Here is a 25673-nt window from a genome sequence, read left to right on the forward strand (position 1 = left end):
GCAGGTAGGCGGGGAGGATCTGGCCGGACAGCGCCCGCGGCCACCCTGGGAAAAGCCGCCGGCGGGCCTGCCCTCCGCCGGAGGTCAGCCCGGGCAGGCGGGGCGGAGACGCACTTTCGTTTTCCGCCCTGCAGCGGTCCGGAGTCGGAGCTCAGACCTGCGGCTCGGCGGGCGCGCAGCTGGCCGGGGCGGCCCGGGGAGAAGTCCGGGGGCGGGCGCCGGCTCCCCGCGCTCCGGGGCCATGCGCAAGCCGGACGGGAAGATCGTGCTGCTGGGGGACATGAGCGTGGGCAAGACGTCGCTGCTGCAGCGCTACATGGAGCGGCGCTTCCCCGACACGGTCAGCACGGTGGGCGGCGCCTTCTACCTGAAGCAGTGGCGCTCCTACAACCTGTCCATCTGGGACACGGCAGGTGAGGCGGCTCGGGGGGCCGGGGGCGGGCCGGAGCGAGCGCCCCTGCGCCCTGGTGCCTCGGCCCCAGCTCGTGCGGGCTTGGGGTGAGCAGCGTGTGGCACCTGCGGTCTTTGTGATTTTTACTTTATTTTTTTTTCCAGAAGTACAACCCAGAGGGTCTTGGCTCAAGCTCGCGGTTCACTTTGTACCCTAAGTTGAGCCAGAAACGGGAGGCAGCGAGGGTGGGGCTCCTCCTCCGGTGTGGCCCCCAGGCTGTGGGAGGTTGGTTTCCCCACCGCCGCAGCTCCTTCTCTGACCCCCCGGGGAGGCTGGGGTGCTGGCTCCCGAAGTCAGGTGGAGCGGGATCGCCGCTGTGCGGTACCCTGGCTCTGGCCACTGCCTGCTCCACTGGCTGCAGGGCTGGCCATCTTGGTTGGGGGGCGGGGACCCCGAGCTGGCCTCTGTCGGGTGTTTCTGGGACTGGGGTGATGAGTCTAGAGGTGTGGAGTCGCGGTTTCACTTTGGTCACTGTGTCAGTCGCCTTCGGGGCCGTGACAGAGGAAGGACTGTGACCCTGGTGCTGGGACGTCTTGGAGCTGTTGACTCCTTCCCTACCCTCACCCCCTCCCCCTCCACGACTCATTTCCTGGCGGTGGCCGACTCATTCCTGGAACCCGAAGCAGCAGGTGTCCCTGGCTCCTGTGTGCACCCCCCACCTGCTGAGCACACCCGCTCTGAGGCTGGGTCACCCCTGTGCCTCTGCACCGGGCTCTGGGGTCATGGGGCACCTTCTGGGTGGTGCTGACCGGGAGGACTTTGCGTTCCGGCTCTGCTCTCCCCTCCTCCACAGCCCTGTCCCACAGCCCTGTCCCACAGGCGCTGCTTTTCCAGGTGTTTTCACTGTGATTTCGCATCCTCCGCAGGGGAGGGCGAGCTGAGCGTGAGCGCTGTCGTCCTGCCTTTGGTAAACATGAGGTGGGGCAGGTGTGGCGAGTGTGGAAGTGGGTGGAAGGTGTCGGCGTAGGATGGAAGCCGGCGTGGGAGGTCGGAGTGTGTGTTCCACCCCGGGCTGCCTGTAACCCCGCAGCGGGCGACCAGCGGCTCTGCCTGCACCCAGCGCCTCTCCTGGCTTTGTGCCGGTGTCACCCCCGGTCCTCGCCAAGGGGGCAGGATGCTGGGGTGTTTGGTGTCCACTGCGCTTGGTTTGCTTCCAGCCCAGGCAGTAACAGGCGGCTGCCCAGAGAGCAGCTCCTGCCTCCCGTCTGTGGGAGCCGTAGAACACGGTGAACACAACGCTGCTGGCGGCAGGGAGGGGAAACGCAGCTCCTCCTGCGAGCCAGACTCGGCCACACGCCCTGGTTCTGTGGCAGTGGACGGAGCCGGACAGACTTGGTCCCTGCTCCACGGGTGTCTGGCTCCGGAAGGGTCGGGGGTGAGGAGGGGAGACAAGGAAGGCAGTGATGCCACCTCTCACCTGATGATGGCTTTTGGAGAAAATGCAGCGGGGCAGTGAGAAGTGACCTGCGTGCTGATAGAGACCCCGGGAGGCTGTCTTTGTCCTCCTCACTTGTTTGCGTCCCCAGCGCTGCCCCGCGAAGGCGGGATCCCAGGTTGCGGAGTTCGCCTCCTGTGCTGCTAACACAGCAGAGACTGTTTGCCTGGGGCGTGGATGCAGGCCTTTGGGGACTGGAGGTCAGCCTGTGATGGGCAGCGCTGCACGGCTGGGTCTTCAGAGAGCCCTCTGTGTGACGGCGTGCTGTGGCTCTGGGCTCGCTCCGAGTCACCACGGCACAGCGCTCCTGGCACCGGGTCTCCGCGTGCCAACATCGATGGCTGAGTTCCCAGCTCTCGGTCCTGTTCCTGCTTGATCCATGGTTCTCCCCCGAATCTGTCTCCCCCACACGTTCACGTGAACAGCAGGAGAAACCAGGCTGCACCTTCGGCACCTGCTGGGGGCTCGATAGCCGGCTTCGGCGCGCTGTTGCTTCCCGGCGGCGCGAAGGGCCACTCGGGGGCTCCCGGACCCCTGTCCCTTCTCCAGCACACTCCTCGTTCCCACCTGAGACTTCAGCAGCCGTGTATGTGTTTTTAAAGATTTATTTATTTATTTGAAAGGCAGAATGACAGAGAGACAGGGAGAGACAGAAGAATCTTCCATCCGCTGGTTCATTCACAGCCAGGCCCGGGCCTGGCCAAAGCCAGGAGCCAGGGACTCCATCCATGTCTCTCGGGAAAAGGACAGAAACCCAAGCACTCGGCCGTCATCTGTTGCCTCCCAGGCACGTTAGCAGGAAGCTGGATCAGACGTGCGAAGCACCTGGGACTGAACCCGAGCTCTGTGGGAGGTGGGTGTCCCGAGTGGCCGCTTCGCCCGCCGTGCCACGGCGTCCAGCCCCGAGCAGCAGTGTTGACATCCACACTCTGGTCTGAAGGCTGGCCGATGAGCAGTCCCTGCTCGCGGTGTCGCCACAGGTCCCAGGGCTTGGGCTGTCTTTGGAGAGCCATTTAACCTACCGGAGTCGCCGGCTCTGTGGCCAGCTCCCTGCTCTCGGCCTGTCCAGCAAACACCTGAGCGAGGTTAGCCCCCAGTGAGCTAACGCAGGCCGGGTTCTGGGCACAGCGTGTGCCACGAGGAAGCACGGTGTGCCGATGCTGGGGAAGCCGTCGTCTCCAGCTCTGGGTGGCTGTGCCCGTGCCTAGCGCTGGAACCTGGGTCACGGAGGGACCAGAGCTCTCAGAAGGGCCCCTTAAATAGTCCTGTGATAGGGGGCGAGTGGGGGGGTGGCCTGAGCCCCAGCAGCGGTCACTCACTGATGCAGGGCCCTGGGCTCCCCGGAAGACCTGGTCCGTGCACACAAAGCAGAGTTCCGGCTGAGCGGCGCTGCTCAGTCCCTGTCTGGTCCCCGCCCGGAGGTCCCGGCTCTGGTGTCATCCTCAGTGTCACCGGTGTCCTTGGTAGCTGGGGCCTGGGGACAGGTGGGTGGGTGAGGAGCTGGCCAGGGACACTGGTGAAGGGCCACGCAGCCTGAGGAGGGGTCGCCTGCGGTGGCCCTGGGGGGAGGGGGGACTGTCACATCGTGTCCCTGCTAGTTCTCGCCTGGGGCCCCCGAGAGGCACTGTCCCATGGAGATGGAGTCTTCCAGAGGGGACACGGGCACTGTCCCATGGAGATGGAGTCTTCCAGAGAGGACACGGGTGGCTGCGGGGCTAGGACTGTGCCCCTCGCTCCCCCGTACCTCGTGGTGAGGCCAGGTCTCAGGGGATGGGCTCAGGCCCCGGGTGGGGGGGGTTTCTCAGAGGAGCCACTCCTTCCCCGCCAAAGCCGGACGTCCAAGGCCTGCGAGGAGAGGCTGGTGCTGGCTGTAGGGTGTCAGGCCCCCTGGGAGCCCACGCTGGGCTCTGCAGGGGAGGACGCCGCTGCTTTGCTCTGAGTACCACGCTCTTGAGCCTGGTCTGAGCGCCGGAGTCGTTGCTTTAGGAACTTTCTCTCCGCTGGGACAACCCTGATGGAGGCAGAAGAGGATGCTGGGGTCCCGGGCATGAAGTCTCCATAGATCTGGCCACCATCTCCTGTGGTCCCCTGTGCTGTCCCGGGCCCTGCTGCTGTCGGAGCAGAGCGAGATGCCAGTGCAGTGGCCCGGGTCCCCCACCTCTCCTTCCACTGCACACAGAAGCGCCAGCCCCTGGGCAGCGCTCCTGGGTGGGGGTGGGGCCCAGGCGCCCTGGCTGTAGGCGTTGTGGCCAGGCTGTGGATGACCCTGGAGAACGGCTCTCTCCATGCCTGCGGGGACCACATGCTCAAAACGCCTTGAGAGAGCTCCAGGTGGCGTCCTGGCCTGCAGCTGGCGGCACGTGACAGGTGCAGAGGCTTCTGGGAGAGACTGGTGCTCAGTTAGACTCGCTCTACTGCACAAGCCCACACTGAGCTGCCCCAGGGGGAGGGGAGCGGAGCCACACGGCACCCCCGGGGGCCCTGTACTTATCTCTGCTGGACTTTGCACGGGTACCTCGCTCCAGGGCCTCCTTGACAGAATTCCTCTGCTTTATGGCCCAGAAACGGTGGCCTGCACCTGGAAATGGCGTGAGGACAGCTGGGGGAACCACGGCTGTGAATCAGCAATCGGCAAGGGGACGAGGCGCTCATTTCCAAGCACCGCGGCTGCCTGTGTGTGGTTCCCTGGCCCGGAGGCTCAGCCCTGGGCCTTCTGAAGGGCGCCCCGGGGTCCTGGGGCAGGGGAGGTTATTTAAGCCTCGTGAGTGGTGGTGGATTCAGGAGAAACAGAACTGATGTGGGAAGACTGTGTTTGCTGACTGAACGCAGAGCCCACCGAACACCTCCAAAGATCATTATTCCTCCCTCCCCCTCCCCCCTCCCTCCCCTCTCCCCCTCCCCCCTCCCTCCCTCTCTCCCTCTCCCTCCCTCCCTCCCTCCCTCCCTCTCTCTCTCTCTCTCTCTCTCTCTATTTCAAAGGCAGAGTTACAGAGAGGGAGATGGAGAGAGAGATCCACGGATCTTCTGTCTGCTGGTTCACTCGCCAAATGGCTTCAACAGCCAGAGCTGGGCCAGGCCAATGCCAGGAGCCTGGAGCGCCATCCAGGCCGCCCCCGTGGGTGGTAGGGCCCCAGGCACTCAGGCTGGTCTCCGCTGCCTCCCAGGTGCACCAACCGGGAGCTGGACCGGAAGTGGAGCAGCCACGTTGCTGGCCCCTGGGAGATGACTTCGTGCCCCCTTATCTGTACGCTGTCTGGACAGTTAGCTCCCAGCTGCCGGCAGAACGAGCCCCTCCTGCGCGAGGGGAGCTTCTTAGAACGAGACAGCTTCCTTCCACGGGACAGGAGCCGGGCTGGCTCGAGGCGCACACCCGCTTAGACTGCTGCTTTCACCCTGCAGTGACGCCAGCTCAGGGTCTTGCTGGCCCGGGCAGATCCCAACCTTCCTGACCGCTCTGCTGGGCTCTGGGTCAGGACGTCTGCCCAGCCCTTCCCGGTTCCGTGCCCTCGCGTCCCCCGTGCATCAGCGTCCCTTGGCCCGGCGCGCTGTTTCCCGTTTGTCACGCAGGCCCTGTCCTCCCGCCGTCCGCACTCGCGGCTCCTCCGTCTCTGGGCACGTCCTCTCCCGGAATGTCCGGCTGGATTTTTCTCCTTTGAATGTCGCTGTGCACGTGGACATTCCTTGGCCGCTGCGGCGAGGGGGGAGTCGCTCCTTCCTGCCAGCCCTGTGCAAGGTCACCTTGTGCAGCTTGGTCTGCTCCTCCTCCCTGTCTGTCCTTCTTCTGGTTGACGAACACCCTGGGTTCGCCCACTCCTGGGCTCGCCGTAGCGTTGTCCCCTCAGACGTGTTTTGCACTGAGTCTGTGCTGAATGAAAGTGTTGGAAGCAGTGGGGAAGATCTTAGTGGCTGTGCTAAGTGGTTTTGTTCTCTGAATGACGCAGTCGCTCTGAGTGGTAAAACCATGCATCGGCCTTGACGTGAGCTGCCGAGAGCAGGCGGACCAGGGCACGCGGGTGCGGGTGTGGGCGTTGGTGTCGCGGTGTCCTGCCAGCCGGCTCTTCAGTGGCTCGATGTGGGAGAGCAGTGTGAGTATTACATATCTGTGTGGGGACCAGGAACAGCACACAGGGAGCCTCCTGCTAGTGACAGACACAAAGCTTGGGTGTCATCCACAAAGGGGTGTCAAACCCCTGTGTATGTGGGGGGAGGGCAGGGCAAACCTGCCCCTCCCGCCCTGGGAACCTGGAGCCCTGAAGGCGCATGGGGCAGGGGTCCCTGGGTTCTGTTTCTCCCTCCAACCCCCACAGTTGGAGTGGAAGAAGCTAGAAGTCCAGAAACAGCCAAGGGCACAGATAAAGCGAAGGCAAAGCCTGCTCCCTGGACGGAGGCCCAGGATGTGGGCAGTGCAGCAGGACAGAAAACTGAGTCAAAACCAGTGGATCCCCGCCAAGCGCTACAGAACAAACCAGCTCGGTGAGCGAGCAGGGAGCCCGGGCCACAGCTCACCAGGCTCCATGTGGCCCCCCGCTTCCCACAAAGGTGCAGTCCCAACTGAGTGGCCCCCCGCTTCCCACAAAGGTGCAGTCCCAACAGAGCGGGGAGCCGGGGCCGTCCCCCAGCAGCAGTCATGAGGGCCCCGTTGGGTGTCAGTGTGGCCAAGTGGGGACTTTTGCCTCCATCAGTGAAGAGGCAGAGCCTTCCCAGCCCCCGGCGCCTGCTCAGAAGGGGTCAGAGGCAGCAGCCACCGTGGAAGACGTAAAGAGCTGAATGGAAATCTCTGAGCTGGAAAATACAGTAACCAAAGTAGAAGGCTCAGTGAGCGAACTCAGCGGCAGAATGAGGGGAGAGGGAAGGAGTGACGATAACGCAGGAACAGACACGAGGCTGAACACGAGCCTCTCACCCTCCGGGAGGGAGGGAGGGCGGGCAGAGCTGAAAGGCACAGGGGAAGCCATGGCGGGAACTTCCCAGCCTCTGCAAAGCCATCCTCTTGCCGCTCAAGAAGCCGAGGAAACCACGAGTGGGACAAACCCAGAGAAACCGAGGGCAAGACTCCAACTGCTGAAAACCACAGACGAGGAACCAGAGGAACACCACCAGAAAGGACTGCAGACTGCTCCCCTGAGGCCAGGGAGCCAGGAGGAAATGGCGCATTTCTCCAGTGGCAAAAGCCACGATGAGGAAAATCCACGCGCTTCTCGCTGTGGCGTCCGCAGCCTCCAGCCTGGCTCCCACGAGAAAGGCGTGCCCAGTGCCGATTCCAGCCTCGTACCTGCTGTTTGTTTAACCTACGCAGAAGAGTGTCTCGTGCTATCTGGCAAACCTAGGAGGTTCTTAAAATTTCATTTTCCCACGTGGATTTCGAAAGCTTTTGGTGTTATAGTTCTAAAATCAGCTATATGATTTTTTGGGGTCTGTTTTTAAGATCGATTTGTTTATTTGAAAGGCAGAGTGATGGAGAGAGAGAGATGGAGAGAGAGAGAGAGAGAGAGAGAGATGGAAAGAGATGGAGAGAGAGAGAGGGGAGAGAGAGAGAGAGGAGAGAGAGCTTCCATCCCCTGGCTTGTTCTCCAAAGACTCCACAGCTGCCAGGGCTGGAACAGGTGGAAGTCAGGAGCCAGGACTCCTTCCGGGTCTCCCGTGTGGCTGTCAGAGACCCACGTCCTTGGCCATGCTCTGCCTCCCAGGCACACTCGTAAGAAGCAGAGCAGCTGGTACCCCAGCCAGCACCTCCATATGGCTTAACCCTTTGTGCTATGGCAGTAGGTTTTGTATAGATAATAGCTGTTTTTGTCTTTGGCAAAATTGTGTGTGTGTAAGATTTATTTATTTGAAACTATTAAGAAAGAAGGAAAGATAAATAAATCTTCCATCTGCTGGTTCACTCCCCAAATGGCCACAGTGGCTGGAGCCAGGAGCCAGGAGCCAGGAGCCAGGAGCTTCCTCTGGGTCTACCCTGTGGGTGCAGGGCCCAAGCACTTGGGCCGTCTTCTGCTGCTTTCTCAGGTGCATTAGCAGGGAGCCGGATTGGAAGTGGAGCAGCCGGGACTCAAACCAGCGACCATATGGGATGCCAGTGTTGCAGAGGCTTAACCAGCTGCATCGTGCTGCTGGCTCCTGGCTGGGATGTTTTAGAGTCTAAGTTTTATGGGATGGAAATGGGATTTATTGATGTGCTCTAAGTTTCACTTTTGTAGCATGTGGTTGTGAGTTTTGGCAAACGGGCAATTGTGAAACAACCAGCGTAGTCAAGATACAAACTGTTTCCAGACTTGAAAAACCCAGTGTCCCTTCTTAGTCACCCTGGCCTGCTGGGTGGTGCTGGCCTGTCCTCGGCCCCTGGAGTTCTATCTTTTCTAGAAGGGCACAGATGGGAGCATCCTCAGGTGGCCTTCGCTCACAGGATGTACCTGAGACCGACTTGAGGTCTGTTGCCATCCGGCCTTGTGGGGTACAGGTGTTTACTGACTGGCCTGGGTGTACCACAGGTGTCTGTCCACTCACCAGCTGGTGGACGTTTTGTTGTTCGGGGTTTGGTGATTATGGGTAACGCCACCGTAAACACTCAGAGGTTTGGCGGGACCCTCGGTTTTCATCTGGTGGGTGAGTTACGGCACAGTGGGAGTCGGGATTGCCTGGTGATTGGGTAGGAAGCGGCGGATGGTATTCCCCTGGGGCTGTGCCATTCTCCTCACCCCCAGGGGTGCGGGGTGCGTGAACATCCAGGTTGCTCCACGTCGTGGCCCGCCATCTTGTCTTTAAAATCAGCCACTCTGGTGGTGACTGTGCGGTGATGGGCGTGTCCACACACATGTCCCGTGTCTGGTCACCTGCTCATTTGTGTCTGGTTATCTTCTTGGGGAAGTTGATTGCAATTTTTTTTTTTTTTGCCATTTTGTCATACGCTCTTTGCCTCGTTACAACTGAGTTTTGAGACTTCTCTTTGTATTTCCGACACAAATGATCAAATCTATGATTTCTGGCTGGTTTCTCTCAGTCTCATTTGAAGTCTGCGATTTGATGCGATCCGGCTTATCTGTTCTGTGATGTAAGAATTCTTCACTTAGCCCAAAGTGATGGGCTTTCTCTTCTGTTTTCTCATAGAAGTCTTATGGTTTTAGGATTTGCCTTTGGGTTTGTGATGCATTTGAGTTTTTTTTATTTCTTATTTTTTTATTTTTTTACCGGTAGAGTTAGACAGAGAGAAAGGTCTTCCTTTTTGTTGGTTCACCCCCCAAATGGCCGCTACAGCTGGTGCACTGCGCTAATCCGAAGCCAGGAGCCAGGTGCTTCTCCTGGTCTCCCATGGGGTGCAGGGCCCAAGTACTTGGGCCATCCTCCACTGCACTCCCGGGCCACAGCAGAGAGCTGGCCTGGAAGAGGAGCAACCGGGATAGAATCTGGCACCCCAACCGGGACTAGAACCTGGTGTGCCGGCGCTGCAGGTGGAGGATTAGCCTAGTGAGCTGCGGCGCCGGCCTTGAGTTAATTTCTGTAAATGGTGCAGGTTGTGGTTAAGTTTCCTTCTTTTTGAACGCTCACCCAGGTGGCCCAGCATTTCCTAGTCCGCTTTGCCTGTTCACTGTTGGTGCCGGCCTGGAAGCTCCGCCGTGTAGGGGTTAACTCTCAGCGGTCTTAGCAGAGCTGACTTTGCAACTTCTGGTTCTCCTGGCCTCTCTCACAGTTACCAGCTTATGGGTCCTGATTTCCTATCTGCCTTTGGCAGAGGGGGCGGGCTCACTGTTTGTGCTAAGGATTCCTCCCCTGGTGCTTGAAGGCCACCTTTGTTCCCCAAGACCCTCCCCTGTGTGGGAGACCTGGCTACAGCCCGCCTCTGCCCTCAGAGCCCGTGGGCGTGAGCTGGGAAGGGAGGAATCTAAACCCAGGAACAAAAGGCCTTTCTGCCAGAGATGCTCCATGGTTATTTGTAAGGCTGCTTTGGGTGGGCGTGGCCGGGGAGGGGCCTGGGCGGGGGCACCCCTTCCCTCAGGGCTCAGGTCTCCTGGGGCACCAGTTGATGTTTCTTTTCTCTCTCTTCTGTGGCTGCTTTGGGCGCTACTTTCCTATCACCTTTGCAACTTGGGGACGAGAACTCAGAAGCTGTGATCTGCACATTTGAAGGCTGTGTTTCAGTTCCGTAGCATCATAGTCAGCCCTTTTTCTTTTTTTTTTTTTAATTAAAAAAAAAAAAAGTTTGACGCCTGATTGTACCTGTGTGTTTTCAGGGTGTCACGTGAGGTCTCCATGTTGCATGCATTGTGGGTAATGATCTAATTAGACGACTCAGTGTGTCCATCTCTATCCGCAGTGCTGGGAACAGTGCAACCCCCTCCCAGCTCTTTGGAATGTCTTCCTCCATGGTGGTCAGAGTGCTGGCCGTGGAGGCCGCCCCTGGTCCCTCGTGGTGGTCAGAGTGCTGGCCGTGGAGGCCGCCCCTGGTCCCTCGTGTGGTCAGAGTGCTGGCTGTGGAGGTCACCCCTGGTCCCTCGTGGTGGTCAGAGTGCTGGCTGTGGAGGTCACCCCCGGTCCCTTGTGGTGGTCAGAGTGCTGGCCGTGGAGGCCGCCCCTGGTCCCTCGTGTGGTCAGAGTGCTGGCCGTGGAGGCCGCCCCTGGTCCCTGCATGGTGGGGGGTGCATCGTGCCAGCGCCGGCACATCCAACCGTGAAAATCAGAGTGATGGTCTGGCTTCACCAGCTGCGCTGCCTTGAGCTGTGAGACTCCAAGTGTTGGATCAGGAGGAACGTGGTGTCCTGGCCACGTCGCCTGGCTCCTTGCTCTGTGCTTTGCAATGAGCACCTGCTCTCCTCTCCTCGGCTGTTTCGTAGCTAACAGGAACACTCAGATTGGGATGGCGTTAACCACGCTTTAATCCCAGGTGATGGACAATGGCCCTGGCGTCAGCGCCAGCCAGGGCCATCGTCCATCACCTGGGATTAAAGCGTGGTTAATGCCATCCCGATCTGAGCGTTCCTGTTTGTAGAGAGTGGGCGAGCGCTGGGCGACAGGGCTGGTCTCCCTGGACTCGCTGCCCTGTCTCTGGGTGTCCTTGGTGAGTGAGCCCTGGTGTCCTGTGGCTGCGCTGCGTCTGCCGAGTCACCGAGACGTGTTGGTACCCAGGGAGGAGCGTGCGGTGTCGCAGTGCGTCTCGTGGTGGGAGCAGCCACCCTCTGCTCCTGGCCGCCTTGGGAGCCAGCAGGCTTTTCTTAGGTAAACCCTCTGGGGACTTCTTTCTACAATACGGGGACGCTGTGCTTTCTGTCTCCACACCTCCGTCGTCTTGTGGTCACAGCCTCATTTACAGGGTTGGCTATGAAGCCTAAGCTGGACGCCAACAGGCACGGCTCAGGGAGTCTCTGTAGAGAGAGCTGGGGGCTCCGGAGCTCTGTCCCGTGCATCGGCTTCGCTGGTGGGTAAGGAATGAGCGCTGGGGTTGTTCAGGGTCTGATTCCAGTTCCACGTTTACTTGCCGTGTTCTGCAGCACGCGTTGTCTCCGTCTCTGCGTGCAGCCCGGTTCACCCGTGGTGTTTCTGTGGCATGTGGAACTCTGATGGCGTTGGCGCCATCGGCTGCTTGGCAGTGGGCAGCGGGCTCAGTCCCTCGCTGAGCGTCGGAGGCTGTGTCTTGGAGACCACTCTCAGACCCTGCTATTCATCACGCTGCCCTGCTCGGTGGAGATGAGACCTTCCCTGCCTCACACTGACTCACTGTCCATTCTGGGCTGAGCTGTCGTCTTGCACGTCTGTCCCGGGCACGTCTTCCCTCCGCAGAGCCGGCCCCGGGCTGCCTCTGCCAGGTTGCGAGGGCGTGAGCGTGTGTGCGTGTGCGTGCGCGTGCGTGTGTGTGTTTGCTCACGTTTATCCTGCGCCTCTCCTGAGCGCCCCCCCCCCCCCCAGTCAGACGCTGGGCGAGCTTGCTGGGAGGGCGCTGGGGAGAGCAGAGAGGCCCCCTTCTGGGATCCCAGGGCAGGGTGGGTGCGGGGTGAGGAGGGGGCCTAGGACACAGTCGCCTGGGGGCTGAACTTGGCTGTGAGGCTGGGGTGGTGGGTTTCTGTGCAAGGCAGCCAGGCCTCCATTCGCACATCCACCCAGCTTGTTTCTCTGTGTCCTGTACGCGGGTTTGTTAAGAAGTTCCTGGAAAACATGGAAGGAAAAGGTAAGTGCAGGGCAAACATTCTGAAGTCCAGTGTAGCGCATTTCTGATGAAGTCACCGGCGTGCACCTGCCGGGCACACGGACGTCTGTGGGCTGGGGACAGCGTCTGCCACCTCTCTCCTTAATGCGTGTTTACATTGTGTTCTGTTTGAGAGTCAATATTTGTCCTTTTTTGAAAATTCTTTAAGTTATTTTTATTTAAAGAGATCTCCATCCATCTGCTGGTTCACTCCCCAGAGGCCTACGACAGCTGGGGCTGGACCAGGCTAAAGCCAGGAGCCAGACACAGCATCTGGGTCTCCCACATGGGCCCAAGTACTGGAGCCATCGCCTGCCGCCTGCAGGGTGTGCGTGAACAGGAGCTGGACCTGGCATGGAGGCGCCCGGACCCGATCCCAGGAGCTCAGTGTGGCGTGCAGGCGTCCCAAGGGGAGCTTAACCCTGCACCACAGCGCCCCCTCCTGGGGGTTCTCGATTGAGACTTGTCAGGGTGCGGCTGCTTTGGAAAGCACTGGCCGGATCCCGTTCTGGTTTGGGTGGACTTTAGAGACCCTCCGTTGCTCTGGAGAGCCTGACTGGCGGGGGCGTGTCCAGAGCTGGCCCCCTCGACCCGTCTAGGGCATCTGCGGCAGCTGGTGGAGCGCGGGGAAGGAGAGACAGTGCCCGTCACCCAGCAGGAGGAGGGGACCAGAACTCTCGACTTCACTGTGGTCCCTCAGCGGTTACCTTTGCTTCCTCCACGTGTTTATAGGGAGAGAGCGGCCCCGGCTTGGACGGCTGGATTCTCACCGTGCACTCCTGGCTGGAGCGGGCGGGGCCCTCACACTGCTGGCATCCGGCCCAGGGAGAAGCAGCGGAGTGGTCAGCGGTGTCGCCGTCCTGTGACCTCTGTGCTGTGGACCTGTTTTCAGGAAGCGAGTTTTGCTGACTTGGGCCCGGGAGGCGCCTCCTCTTTGCCCGGGGTTTGCTGGGATGGCTGTGGTGTCAGGGGAACTGGCTTAGTCTTATCTGCTTCTGCATTTGGCCCGGTCACTGCAGTTCAGAGCTGCCCAGCTCTCCCGCTGGCCGTGGGGAGCAGGAAGCAGAGGCTTCTCTCGGCCAGCTCACCCCTGCCCCGGGGACGTGGGAGGAGGAACCCTTAGTTCTTGTTCGGTCCTGGACTCTTGGTCCCTGGTGGTGGAGGCCCCTGGCCCTGCTTGTGCCTCCGTGGGTGTGTGTGCTCCCCTGGGTCCCACAAGCCGGGTGGCTTAAAGCCCCAGAGGCGTCCTCGCCCATCGTGCAGGGGGCTGGAGGGCTGGGGTCATGTGTCAGCAGGGCCAGGCCCCGTGGTCAGATCCCTGGCCCCTGTCCGCGGGCAAGGGTCCCCGTGTGTCTGTCCTTGTTGTGGGGCCGTGGGTTACCGGAATAGGGGCTGAGGGTGAATAAGTCAACAAGTCCCGGCTGATTAGGCTAAGTCGCCTGAGCCTGGGCTGTGGGACAACCTGGAAAGGACCCCAAGGCCGTGCCAGGCCCGGACGTGGGGGAGGAGGCCAGGGTCACCTTGGGGAGGGACTTTGAGCCCAGCTGACGAGGATCTGAGGCCCCGAGGGGCCCAGGAGGATGCTGGGAGTGCTGATCTGATAGCACCTGGCCGGGCGTCCAGCAGGAACGTCAGGCCAGCAGCTGCCAGTGTGGGGCCAGGTGAGGCGACAGGGCAGGCGCAGTGCCTGGGGGTGACAGGGCCACCGTCCAGCTGTTCCCTGCGGTTCTGAGCCCCCTGCCCTGGTCTGAGGCTCCCCGTGAGTCTCCTGTCTGTCCACAGTGGAGGACTGTAGCCGGGAGGAGGTGGGGCTTGGGTTGGGGAGGGTCTGGAAGGTGGTTTGATTCTAGGGCACAGAGTGCCGCAGACGGATGGCCCGAGACAGCAGTTTCTGCCCTCCCGGCTTGGGGGCGGCAGGTCTGAGCTCAGGGCGTCAGCTGGGCCGCACCCCCTGCAGGCTCTGGGGAGGGAGGCCCCGTCCCAGGCCCCCCCTCGGCTCCTGGGAGCCTCTGGCATTCCTAGGCCTGTGGCCTCGTCACTCTGGCCTCTGTCTCGCTGTCTCGTGGCGACACTGGTCCTGGGGTTTAGGGTCCCTTGCCGACTGGCACCTGCAGAAGCTCCTTAGGTGGAATCCTTGGAAATCCCCTCGTTTATGGAGCAAAAATTAAGAACAAAAGAGAATGGCGATGACTTCAATCCCGGAGAAGGCCTGCTCCTTGGTGTGTCTCCGCCCCCTGTGCGGCCCCCACCCCACTAAGGGACACCCCCAGACGGGTGTCCCACGTCCCCCTTGGAAGGTGCTAGTCTTTGCTCGTTGGGCGCTGGTGGGGAGGACTGGGGCCCTGGTGGGTGGTCCACACTCACGCCTGTCTGGAAGCCTGCTGGGCAGCTGGGAGTTGGGCCAGGGAGTCCCCTGACCGGGTTGGCACTGGGGAGGGGACCGGCAAGGTGAGTGCAGTGGAATGAGAAGTAGACAGTGGGGGAGGTGACGCTTCCAGCTCCTGAACCGCCCCCTTCCCGCCACCCCTCCCTGCCCGGGATGTGTGGTCGTGTGGCCTCCTGCTGCGTGTGTGGGAAGTGTGGCCCTGGTGGTCCTGGTAGGTTTGGCCTTCCTCACCCCCAAGCTGTGCACACCTTGCTGGCACCAAGGCCCTGCTGCTGTGTTTATGGAGAGAACTGGGGCTTCCATGGACGGACCAACGGTGGCTGGGTAGATGGGCTGCTGGGACCACCTGTGCCATCATTGAGCCGTCTCCGGCCGCCTCCCAGGGTGTGCTTTGCAGGAAGCCGGAGTCAGGGTCAGGGGCTGGGACTGGAACCCAGGCACTCTGATGTGGGAGGTGGTGTCTTAACTGCGGGGCCACACGCCCAGCTGACAGCTGAGAAGCCCCGGGCAGGTGGGCAGGTGGGCAGGTGGGTGTGCAGGCAGGCAGGTGGGCAGGCAGGCAGGTGGGTGTGCAGGCAGGCAGGCGGGCAGGCGGCCAGGCAGGTGGGTGGCCTTCCCCGGGGAGTGAACCTGCAGGACGGCTGTGGCTCTCAGTAGGATTTCCTCTGCTCTGGGAGAATCCTGCAGGCTGGTCTATTTGAAGGCACAGAGAGAGGTGGATCTCTCCTCCTTCACTCTACAGATGGGGGCGGGGCGGGGCTGTTTAATAGTCTCACCTGCTCTGTGTGTGAAATGTGACCAGGGTTGGACCCTGGTCTCTTCCTATGGCCGTCCCAAGCTTTCAGCTGTCCTGGGCTGCTTGAACAAACGGGAGGCAGGCAGCAGGTGGCCGTGTGGCCTTGGAGGCCGAGGACAGAGCCGGGCAAGTCCCAGTGACGCGGCCGCCTGGCCCGGCGTGGGCTGTGCACGGCTGTTTTTCTGGAGCCGGCTCTGGGCTGTTTTCATCACCCTGATCCCTGTGCGGCAGTGGAGGGCAGGTTCCCGGATGCAGGGGCGGTGGGGGCGGGGAGGGCGGTTGCCGGAGCAAGTCTCTTTTCCTCAGCTTAGTGTAGAAATAAAAACTTTTAGTAGACAGAATAAAAACTTCTGGGGCTCCTGGAGATAGCGGGGGTCTCTCTGGGGGCCCAGCCCTGCCTCTGCTAGCTTTGGGTGGAGTTGTAGCTAACCCGGCGGAGTGATTAAAGCCGCAGGATCTCACTCCCAGCACAAGAAACTATCGGTAGGGAGACGCTGTCCAGCTACAGCCGGCAGCCTGCGGGGGGAGAACGTTCTACCATGTCTGAGGGCCCCCAGCCCCACTGGACGGCCTCACGACGGAGTGCCCGAGGGTCTGGGGACAGGGTCGTGATCTGAGAGCGACACTTGTACGGGGTTGGCGGGTGGCGGGCACGGGAGCTGGCGTGGATGTGTGCTAAGGGAGGGTGCATCGGGGTCCCTGCTTAGGTGTGGGAGGAACCCGACTCACGACCGGTTTGGCTCCCGCTCACGGGCTCGGCACCCAGCAGGCACAGTGCCAAGGTTACCTGCCAGCTAATGCTGGTTATTCAGCCGTCCCCGGGCAGGTGCTGTGTACGTTATCGTGGTTGGGAAACCAAGACTCCAAGTGGCTTGGTGACTCGCCCAGGTGCACACAGTAGGATTTGAATGTGGTCCCTCGGTCCCCTGTGTCTCCTCCCCCACCCCCACGCCCGGGTAGCAGGTGGCAGCCGCAGGCTGGGTCCCTCCTACTTCTTGGAACCCTGGGAATGTGAGCTGTGTTCCGAGAGGGCAGCTGGCGATGGAATTTCTCCTGCCATAAGGAGCTACCTGCGGATGCCCAGGGTGCCGCTGTCACCGTGGGTGCTCAGACAGGACCCCTGGGTGGCCTGGAGCTGGAGTGCTCATCTGGGCTCCCGCCCTCTCTGTGTCTGAGGCCCACAGCCTGCTCCATTCCGTGCCTCGGTTTCCCTCTGTGAACAGGGTGTGGGGGGAGGCCACGTCACGGTGCTGCCTCCTGGTTCAGGGAGGGGCCTGTGGAGGTCGTCTGCAGACTCCCCAGGACGGCGTCTGGTCCAGCTCCTTTCCCTGCCTGGGCAGAGCCCACGCCACTCGCCAGGAGTGGACACCATGAGAGCCAGGCCACTGGTGGACCTGCCCCACTGCGGCTGGCCCACCCCGAGCTGCTCCAGACTCGCTGGCAGGCGCCTGGTCAGTTTGTGTGGACCGGTGGCTTCCCCAGCTGTGTGCCTGACTATATACTGGAGGCGTGGCCACGGAGTCCGGCCTGAACCGTGTTGGTGACATGAAGCTCAGCACGTCACATCTGGGTGTGCTGTGTAGACAGGTTGCAATTCCTGGACAAGGCTAACCCAGGTCCCGGACAAGTTCTCCCAGCCACGCTGCACTGAGCACAGCCCGAGACAAGAAGGGGAGGCTGTGATGTCCCGGAGGGGTGGGGCCGCTCGCCTGGGGGCCAGTCCCCTGCCTCCAGTCCCTGTGAGGCCTGGGGCCAGTCCCCTGCCTCCAGTCCCGGTGAGGCCTGGGGGCCAGTCCCCTGCCTCCAGTCCCTGTGAGGCCTGGGGCCAGTCCCCTGCCTCCAGTCTCGGTGAGGCCTGGGGGCCCATCCCCTGCCTCCAGTTCTGGTGAGGCCTGGGGGCCCGTCCCCTGCCTCCAGTCCCGGTGAGGCCCCTGTGGGCGTCCAGGCTCCACCTCCAGCCTCCGTCAGGGCTGGGCCGCTCTGAGCCGTGGCCGCGCTGACTGAACCAGAGCAAGTTTGAGATTTCTCCCATTTGGGTCCGGGCCAGCCCGGTGCTCTGGCATCCCCAGAATCGGATCGTGAGGTGGTTTCATGAATTCTCCAGGGAAGGCGCGTAAAGGAGGTGGCGGGAATTCCTGCAGCTTTGGCCTTGGCACTTAGGGACCCAGGTTCAAGAAAGACGCGAGAGAGACGCGAGCCCGCTCGGTCGCCGTGGGGCACCCGTGGGATGCCCAGCGCCGGCCCTCCTTGGTGGAAGGAACTTGATGCTCTGGGTGGGGCAGGGCTGGCATCCAGGGTTCGCCAGTGGCCGGTGCCTGTTCACAACCGCCTGTTAGCCGTGCGTTCAAACATGGTGAATTTGGCCAAGCCAAGTGCAGGAGGGTGAGCGTTGGTGACTTGACCTTTGTGTGTGTCACAGAGTTGGTCTGTGTGGTTGGTGGGGGGTCACAGAGTTGGTCTGTGTGGGTGGTGGGGGGTCACAGGGTTGGTCTGTGTGGGTGGTGGGGGGTCACAGGGTTGGTCTGTGTGGTTAGTGAGGGGTCACAGGGTTGGTCTGTGTGGTTGGTGGGGGTCACAGGGTTGGTCTGTGTGGGTGGTGGGGGGTCACAGGGCTGGTCTGTGTGGGTGGTGGGGGGTCACAGGGCTGGTCTGTGTGGGTGGTGGGGGTCACAGGGTTGGTCTCTGTGGTTGGTGGGGGTCACAGGATTGGTCTGTGTGGTTGGTGGGGGTCACAGGGTTGGTCTGTGTGGTTGGTGGGGGGGTCACAGGGTTGGTCTGTGTGGTTGGTGGGGGGTCACAGGGCTGGACTGTGTGGTTGGTGGTGGGGTCACAGGGTTGGTCTGTGTGGGTGGTGGGGGGGTCACGGGGTTGGTCTGTGTGGTAGGTGGGGGGTCACAGGGTTGGTCTGTGTGTTGGTGGGTGTCATAGGGTTGGTCTGTGTGGTTGGTGGGGGGTCACAGGGTTGGTCTGTGTGGTTGGTGGGGGGTCACAGGGTTGGTCTGTGTGGTTGGTGTGGGGGTCACAGGGTTGGTCTGTGTGGTTGGTGGGGGTCACAGGGTTGGTCTGTGGGTGGTGGGGGTCACAGGGTTGCTCTGTGTGGGTGGTGGGGGTCACAGGGTTGGTCTGTGTGGGTGGTGGGGTCACAGGGTTGGTCTGTGTGGTTGGTGGGGGTCACAAGGCTGGTCTGTGTGGGTGGGTGGGGTCACAGGGTTGGTCTGTGTGGGTGGTGGGGGGTCACAGGGTTGGTCTGTGTGGTTGGTGGGGGGTCACAGGGTTGGTCTGTGTGGGTGGTGGGGTCACAGGGTTGGTCTGTGGGTGGTGGGGGTCACAGGGTTGGTCTGTGTGGTTGGTGGGGGGTCACAGGGTTGGTCTGTGGGTGGTGGGTGTCACAGGGTTGGTCTGTGTGGGTGGTGGAGGTCACAGGGTTGGTCTGTGTGGTTGGTGGGGGGTCACAGGGTTGCTCTGTATGTTGGTGGGTGTCACAGGGTTGGTCTGTGTGGTTGGTGGGGGTCACAGGGTTGGTCTGTGTGGTGGTGGGGGGTCACAGGGTTGGTCTGTGTGGGTGGTCACAGGGTTGGTCTGTGGGTGGTGGGAGTCACAGGGTTGGTCTGTGTGGGTGGTGGGGGTCACAGGGTTGGTCTGTGGGTGGTGGGGGTCACAGGGTTGGTCTGTGTGGGTGGTGGGGGGTCACAGGGTTGGTCTTAGTGGGTGGTGGGGGGTCACAGGGTTGGTCTGTGTGGGTGGTGGGGTCACAGGGTTGGTCTGTGTGGGTGGTGGGGGTCACAGGGTTGGTCTGTGGGTGGTGGGGGTCACAGGGTTGGTCTGTGTGGTTGGTGGGGGTCACAGGGTTGGTCTGTGTGGTTGGTGGGGGGTCACAGGGTTGGTCTGTGTGGGTGGTGGGGTCACAGGGTTGGTCTGTGTGGGTGGTGGGGGTCACAGGGTTGGTCTGTGGGTGGTGGGGGTCACAGGGTTGGTCTGTGTGGGTGGTGGGGTGGGGGGGTCACAGGGTTGGTCTGTGTGGGTGGTGGGGGGTCACAGGGTTGGTCTGTGTGGGTGGTAGGGTCACAGGGTTGGTCTGTGTGGTTGGTGGGGGTCACAGGGTTGGTTTGTGGGTGGTGGGGGTCACAGGGTTTGTCTGTGTGGGTGGTGGTGGGGGGGGTCACAGGGTTGGTCTGTGTGGGTGATGGGGGTCACAGGGTTGGTCTGTGTGGTTGGTGGGGGTCACAGGGTTGGTCTGTGTGGGTGGTGGGGGTCACAGGGTTGGTCTGTGTGGTTGGTGGGGGGGTCACAGGGTTGGTCTAGTGTGGTTGGTGGGGGGTCACAGGGTTGGTCTGTGTGGTTGGTGGGGTCACAGGGTTGGTCTGTGTGGGTGGTGGGGGTCACAGGGTTGGTCTGTGTGGGTGGTACGGGGTCACAGGGTTGGTCTGTGTGCGTGGTGGGGGTCACAGGGTTGGTCTTAGTGGGTGGTGGGAGGTCACATGGTTGGTCTGTGTGGGTGGTGGGGTCACAGGGTTGGTCTGTGTGGTTGGTGGGAGGTCACAGGGTTGGTCTTAGTGGGTGGTGGGAGGTCACATGGTTGGTCTGTGTGGGTGGGGGGGTCACAGGGTTGGTCTGTGTGGGTGGTGGGGTCACAGGGTTGGTCTGTGTGGGTGGTGGGGGTCACAGGGTTGGTCTTAGTGGGTGGTGGGAGGTCACAGGGTTGGTCTGTGTGGGTGGTGGGGGTCACAGGGTTGGTCTGTGTGGGTGGTGGGGTCACAGGGTTGGTCTTAGTGGGTGGTGGGAGGTCACATGGTTGGTCTGTGTGGGTGGTGGGGTCACAGGGTTGGTCTGTGTGGTTGGTGGGAGGTCACAGGGTTGGTCTTAGTGGGTGGTGGGAGGTCACATGGTTGGTCTGTGTGGGTGGGGGGGTCACAGGGTTGGTCTGTGTGGGTGGTGGGGTCACAGGGTTGGTCTGTGTGGGTGGTGGGGGTCACAGGGTTGGTCTTAGTGGGTGGTGGGAGGTCACAGGGTTGGTCTGTGTGGGTGGTGGGGGTCACAGGGTTGGTCTGTGTGGGTGGTGGGGTCACAGGGCTGGTCTGTGTGGGTGGGGGGGTCACAGGGTTGGTCTGTGTGGGTGGGGGGGTCACATGGTTGGTCTGTGTGGGTGGTGGGGTCACAGGGTTGGTCTGTGTGGGTGGGGGGGTCACAGGGTTGGTCTGTGTGGGTGGTGGGGTCACAGGGTTGGTCTGTGTGGGTGGGGGGGTCACAGGGTTGGTCTGTGTGGGTGGTGGAGTCTCAGGGTTGGTCTGTGTGGATGGTGGGGGTCACAGGGTTGGTCTGTGTGGGTGGTGGGGTCACAGGGTTGGTCTGTGAGGTTGGTGGGGGTCACAGGGTTGCTCTGTGTGGGTGGGGGGGTCACAGGGTTGCCTGTGCAGGTTCAGGCGACAGGGTCTGAGGGGAGCAGTAATTCCTGTTGCCCCCTGTCTCGGGAGGTGTGGGCTCTTGTGCTCCCACTTGCCTTGGTCGCTCCGACATTCCCTCAGTATTACTGTTACTTCTTCTGTGCTAACCCTGACCTGAACCCTCGTGCTTGAAGGCTGGATGGGGCGTTTGTGTCTGGAAAGGAGACGGCCTCGGGCAGAGCCCCGGCAGCCAGAGCGGGGGATCGTTCCGGTGCTGTGGCCCCGCCGCTGTCTGGGGTCTTGTGGGCAGGAGCTGGCAGCGCCTTGCTACCGGAAGCTCCTGATGCAGCTGAGAGCTCACAGCTGGGGTGCTGCGGGGGCCGTGGGAGGGGTCTTCTTCCTCTCTGTCTGTATAGGGGCCTTGCTGTTTCCATGGCGTTTCCCCCCGGAGATCATCCTCCATCCTGGGGGTGGCGGCTCACCCTGGACGGGACTTGCAATTTTGGTCCTCTGTCCTCAGTGTGGGACTGGGCTTCCTGGCGTGCCTAAGGCAGGAGGGTGTTGAATTCCAGGGCGCTGGTGCTCACCACACCCCTGCCAGGAGGGGGCGGGGGCCTGGCAGTTCCCACCTCGGGCCTTCAGGGCGCCTGGCTGGGCTCTGCGTCACTCAGGACAGCACTGGCGGCTTTCCGGGGGAGACCCGTGGGGCAGCCCGGCTCCGCAGCTCTGTGCCGGCTCTCCCGGGCCCCTCTCGCCAGTGGTGACCGTCCTGCAGAGCCAGGAGCCTGCCCTACGAGAGTCTGGTCCCTTCTGCAGGCTGGGCGTGGCCTGGAAGTTGGTTGTGCTTTTTGGCTGTTGGCCGGCCAAGACGCCGCTGTGTGTGAACATGTGTGTGTCGGTGTCATCCCTTCTGTCCGTGTTCCAGGGGCCAAGGGAGCTTTGAGGGGGACCCCTTGGCACCCCTTTCCTGAACACGACCAGGTGTGCTGCGGTACAGTCGGCAGAAGCTGTTTAAAAATTGACTGGTGTGTGTGTGTGTGTGTTTGTCAACGCGTTACAAAGTGAGCCGGTGGGGCAGGGCCAGGGGCTGCTGTGAGGGTGGTGTGGTGTTCCTGTGACCCTCGGGGGTGAGCCGAGGGCGGCCGGGCGGCTGCGGGGTGAGCGTGGCTGCTCCTGTGTCTGCAGGTTCCCGCGCCCATTCATGGCAGGAGGAATGGCCAAGCTGCACCTGGAAGGCGGGGAAGACGTCTTCTCCTCGGCCCAGGGCCCTGGAACCCTGCCAGGCTCACGGCCTCGGAGGCTAAGAGCCTCGGCACAGCCCCAGGAGGCAGCCCTGGGAGAGCCGCGTGCCCGCGTGGCTTTTGCTGTGCACGAGCGTGGTCTTTGGGAACGGTCACAGAGTCTCGTGTGCTGGAAAGTCGGGGCTGTGTGGGGAGCCCAGTCTGAGCTCCTTTGTGCAAACAGAGCTGCACTGGCTGTTCCCCGGGAGTGACGGAGCACGGCACGGCCGCTGCGTCCTCTGCCCGTCTCGCAGGCCGGGCATTGACCTTGTGATTGCGAGGATGAGGACGGAGGGCAGTCGCCCGGTGTCACGTCCGCAGTGCCTGCCGAAGAGCGAGGCCTGGGGAGGCCACGCACGCCTGGGACAGGGCCGCTGCTCACAGCCTGGGGGTGCGCAGGCCCTGGCTCCACAGGTGCCTAGGGGCAGCCCTGCGGGAGGCCGCGGGAGTGCCGTGTGTGTGGGGGGGGGGGGCGGGGAAGGGGTGTGCTGGGTGTGTCCTGTCTCTGGGGAGCGTGTTGTTAAATCTGGCCCTATGTTCAGATAGGAAGTGTGTAGAGTGGGACCTGTGGTGTTTATCATCTGTCTGTAGGCTTGGGGACCTGGGTACCCTGACCTGGTCTCCTTGAGCTTGGCTGTGGCTGTGGGCGGGGGGAGGGGTGCAGAGCGCACCTTGGAGCAGGAGGTGGCACTGGCTGTGGGCCGTGCCCTGCCTCGTGTAGTGACCAGGTTGTGGGGGAGAAGCTCCCTGGGGACCCAGGGCTGCCGGCTCCCAGCGTGGCAGGGAGGCTGCTGCACCTGGACTTGGGGGCCTGGGCTTCCAGGTCGGCTTCTGGCTTGAAGTAGGGGGCCCTGCTTGGTCACCTGGGGCCTGGGGAGGCTTCTGATTGGATACGGGGCCTTAGTCAGTCACCTCCCGGTCCTGGACATCGGTGTCTTGATCTCTTCCTGGGGTCACCATTCCTTTGGGGTGGGGTGTGGCCAGTGGGCGAGGCCTGGGCGAGAGGTCGCTGACCTGTTTGTTCCCTGTCTTCCTTCCAGGGCGGGAGCAGTTCCACGGCCTGGGCTCCATGTACTGCCGGGGCGCCGTGGCCGTCGTCCTCACCTATGACGTGAGCCACCTGCAGAGCCTGGTGGAGCTGGAGGAGCGGTTCCTGGGCCTCACGGACACGGCCAGCAAGGACTGCCTCTTTGCCATCGTGGGGAACAAGGTGGACCTCACGGCGGACGGGGCCGGGGAGAGTGGGGAGGAGGCCGCCGACGGCTGTGCCCTGCCCAGGGTGCCCAGGCAGGTGCAGCCGGAGGACGCGGTGGCCCTTTATAAGAAGATCTTGAAGTACAAGATGCTGGCCGAGGAGGACGCGCCGGCCGCCGAGCAGATGTGCTTCGAGACCAGCGCCAAGACGGGCTACAACGTGGACCTGCTGTTCGAGTCCTTGTTCGACATGGTGGTGCCCGTGATTGGGCGGCAGCGGGCAGAGGGGCCGGCTCAGACGGTGGACATCGCTAGTTGTAAGCCGCCTGCACGGACCAAGTCGGGCTGCTGTGCCTGACCCCCGACCCGGAGCACGGCGGGCAGGCAGTCACACGGGAGGGACTGTGGGTGGCTCATGGCGGGGCTGAGGGGCTGCGGTGTGCAGGCGCCCCTCCCGCGCCCTTGCTGTGACCACACTGCCCACTTCTGCGTCCTTCTTCCTGGACATTGCCCTTGCCTCTGGTGACCTCTGACCCTCCCTTTGGGCACTTGGATCTCAGTGTGTTGCAAGCGATTCTCCGCTTGTTGGTTCCATTGTCTGGAGCAGCGTGGGCTGCACGCGTCATTAGCATGTGACTGCCTCTGATTCTTCATTCAGTTTATAGATATTTATATAATATTTGATAATTAAACAGGGAGACATATAAGTAATCAATATTTTTCATGAAAAAATTCTTGTATCTGAAGATTAAAAAATTTATTGAAAATATATATTTTTTCTAATTGAAAAAAAAAAAAAAAGGATCTTGGGCAGCCCTGGTGTTGAGGACGTGTGGCTGTGGCTCTGTTGCTGCTCCTGGGACTGCTGGCAGGGAGATGGCCGGGAGTCTGGGAGGCTTTTTAAAGATTTGTTTATTTGAGGCCGGCGCCACGGCTCACTAGGCTAATCCTCCGCCTAGTGGCGCCGGCACACCGGGTTCTAGTCCCAGTCGGGGCACCGGGTTCTGTCCCGGTTGCCCCTCTTCCAGGCCAGCTCTCTGCTGTGGCCAGGGAGTGCAGTGGAGGATGGCCCAAGTGCTTGGGCCCTGCACCCCATGGGAGACCAGGAAAAGCACCTGGCTCCTGGCTCCTGCCATCGGATCAGCGCGGTGCGCTGGCCGCAGTGCACCGGCCGCGGTGGCCATTGGAGGGTGAACCAACGGCAAAAGGAAGACCTTTCTCTCTGTCTCTCTCTCACTGTCCACTCTGCCTGTCAAAAAAAAAAAAATCTTTTAAAAAAAAAAGATTCGTTTATTTGAAAGGCAGAGTTATAGAGAGGCAGAGGCAGAGAGAGTGGTTCACTCTCCATATGGCTGCAATGGCTGGAGTTGGGCCAGTCCAAAAGCAGGAGCCAGGAGCCTCATCTGGGTCTCCCACGTGGGTGTAGGGGCCCAAGGACTTGGGGCATCCTCCGCTGCTCTCCTTGGTACACTAGCAGGGAGCTGGATCGGAAGTGGAGCAGCCGCGACTTGAACTGGCGCCCATGTGGCTTTACCCGCTACGCCACTGCCGGCCCCTGGGAGACTTTCCTGACCCTTTGAACTTGGGATGTGGCATCCGTCCATTGCTGACTTGAGTTCCAAGAACAGCAAAACTGAAAGCTGTGGTCCTGGTCTGTCTGGGGGTCCCCAGGGCACCCCAGGTTTCGGGTTGGAAACCCCCTTTCTGGTGCTGCCGCTGTGGGTGCTGGCTCAGTGTTTTATGAGACAATGCCAGACAGGGCGGTCGGGGGAGCCCAGTTTCTGCTTCCTGGGAAGTTCGAGAGCAGGGGGCCGGGCTGGGGCTCTGCTGGGGATGGAGCGGGGAGGCGGAGACCAGGCTGGCGGCTGCCTGGGGGGCTCTGCTTTCTCGGGACTTTGTTGAGAGGCCCCCGTGTCATCTCCCATGAAGCGTGCGTGTTTCAGGTAGGTGATGGGCCCCAGGGAAGGCCGCCTCTCCCGGTCTGAGAGTGCCTGCTGAGGGTCACCAGCAGAGCTGGCAGGTGAGGGAGGTGACCCTCCGCGTCCTCCCCCCGCCCCGTCCTTGGATGCAGCTTGGTGTGTGTGTCGGGGGGAGGGTGGGAAGCAGTTCTGTCCCATTTTCAATACTGTGGGAGGAGCCAGATGCACTTAGCACCTGGCTCGGACCCTGTGGGCTCAGCCCTGGTGCTGGGCTGGCCTCAGCTGTGGGGCCCAGGGTGGCTGCACACTGTCAATGCCACGTCTCACTGTGGCCAGGTGCTCGGTGGTGCCGCGAGAGCAGGAGCGGCCGAAGGCACTGGATGCCTGCCTGGGGCGCTGGGGAGAGCGAGCCGGAAAGCCCCGGTGCCTGGAGCGTGTCCTGACCCCCTCCAGGTGAGGTCCAGCTCCGATGGCGAAGACGTCGCCACCTCGTCTGAGGCTGTGCTTGGCTGGCTCCTGGCTTAGCTTCCAGCGGCTCAGAATCTCACCCACTCGCCGCCTCCTTCCATGTTCCCGGCAGCAGCGGCCCACTCGGCTCAGATGTCCCCACGCCTGCTAACGTCCGTCTCCCCGGCCTCCCTCGGGCTGCCCCGGCGTGCG

The 25673-nt window shown here is 61.9% G+C and overlaps 1 protein-coding gene across 1 annotated transcript; it reads left to right on the top strand.

Annotated features, from left to right (window-relative positions):
- On the top strand, positions 1 to 23863 carry RAB20 (RAB20, member RAS oncogene family). Its single transcript, XM_070048579.2, has 2 exons — positions 1 to 413; positions 22941 to 23863. The coding sequence occupies exons 1-2, from the start codon at positions 242 to 244 to the stop codon at positions 23450 to 23452; spliced, it is 684 nt and encodes a 227-aa protein (XP_069904680.1). The 5' UTR covers positions 1 to 241; the 3' UTR covers positions 23453 to 23863.
- The last annotated feature ends 1810 nt before the right edge of the window (positions 23864 to 25673 follow it).

The sequence above is a fragment of the Oryctolagus cuniculus genome, chromosome 9 (genome assembly GCF_051225735.1).
Source record: "Oryctolagus cuniculus isolate XC-2025 breed Fujian yellow rabbit chromosome 9, ASM5122573v1, whole genome shotgun sequence".
NCBI classification, from domain to species: domain Eukaryota; kingdom Metazoa; phylum Chordata; class Mammalia; order Lagomorpha; family Leporidae; genus Oryctolagus; species Oryctolagus cuniculus.

Bases quoted from the DNA above. Each gene is read 5' to 3' on its own strand.
- RAB20 (XM_070048579.2), top strand. From the start codon at position 242: ATGCGCAAGCCGGACGGGAAGATCGTGCTGCTGGGGGACATGAGCGTG. The intron at 414-22,940 runs GTGAGGCGGCTC...TCTTCCTTCCAG, and splicing joins GTCCATCTGGGACACGGCAG to GGCGGGAGCAGTTCCACGGC.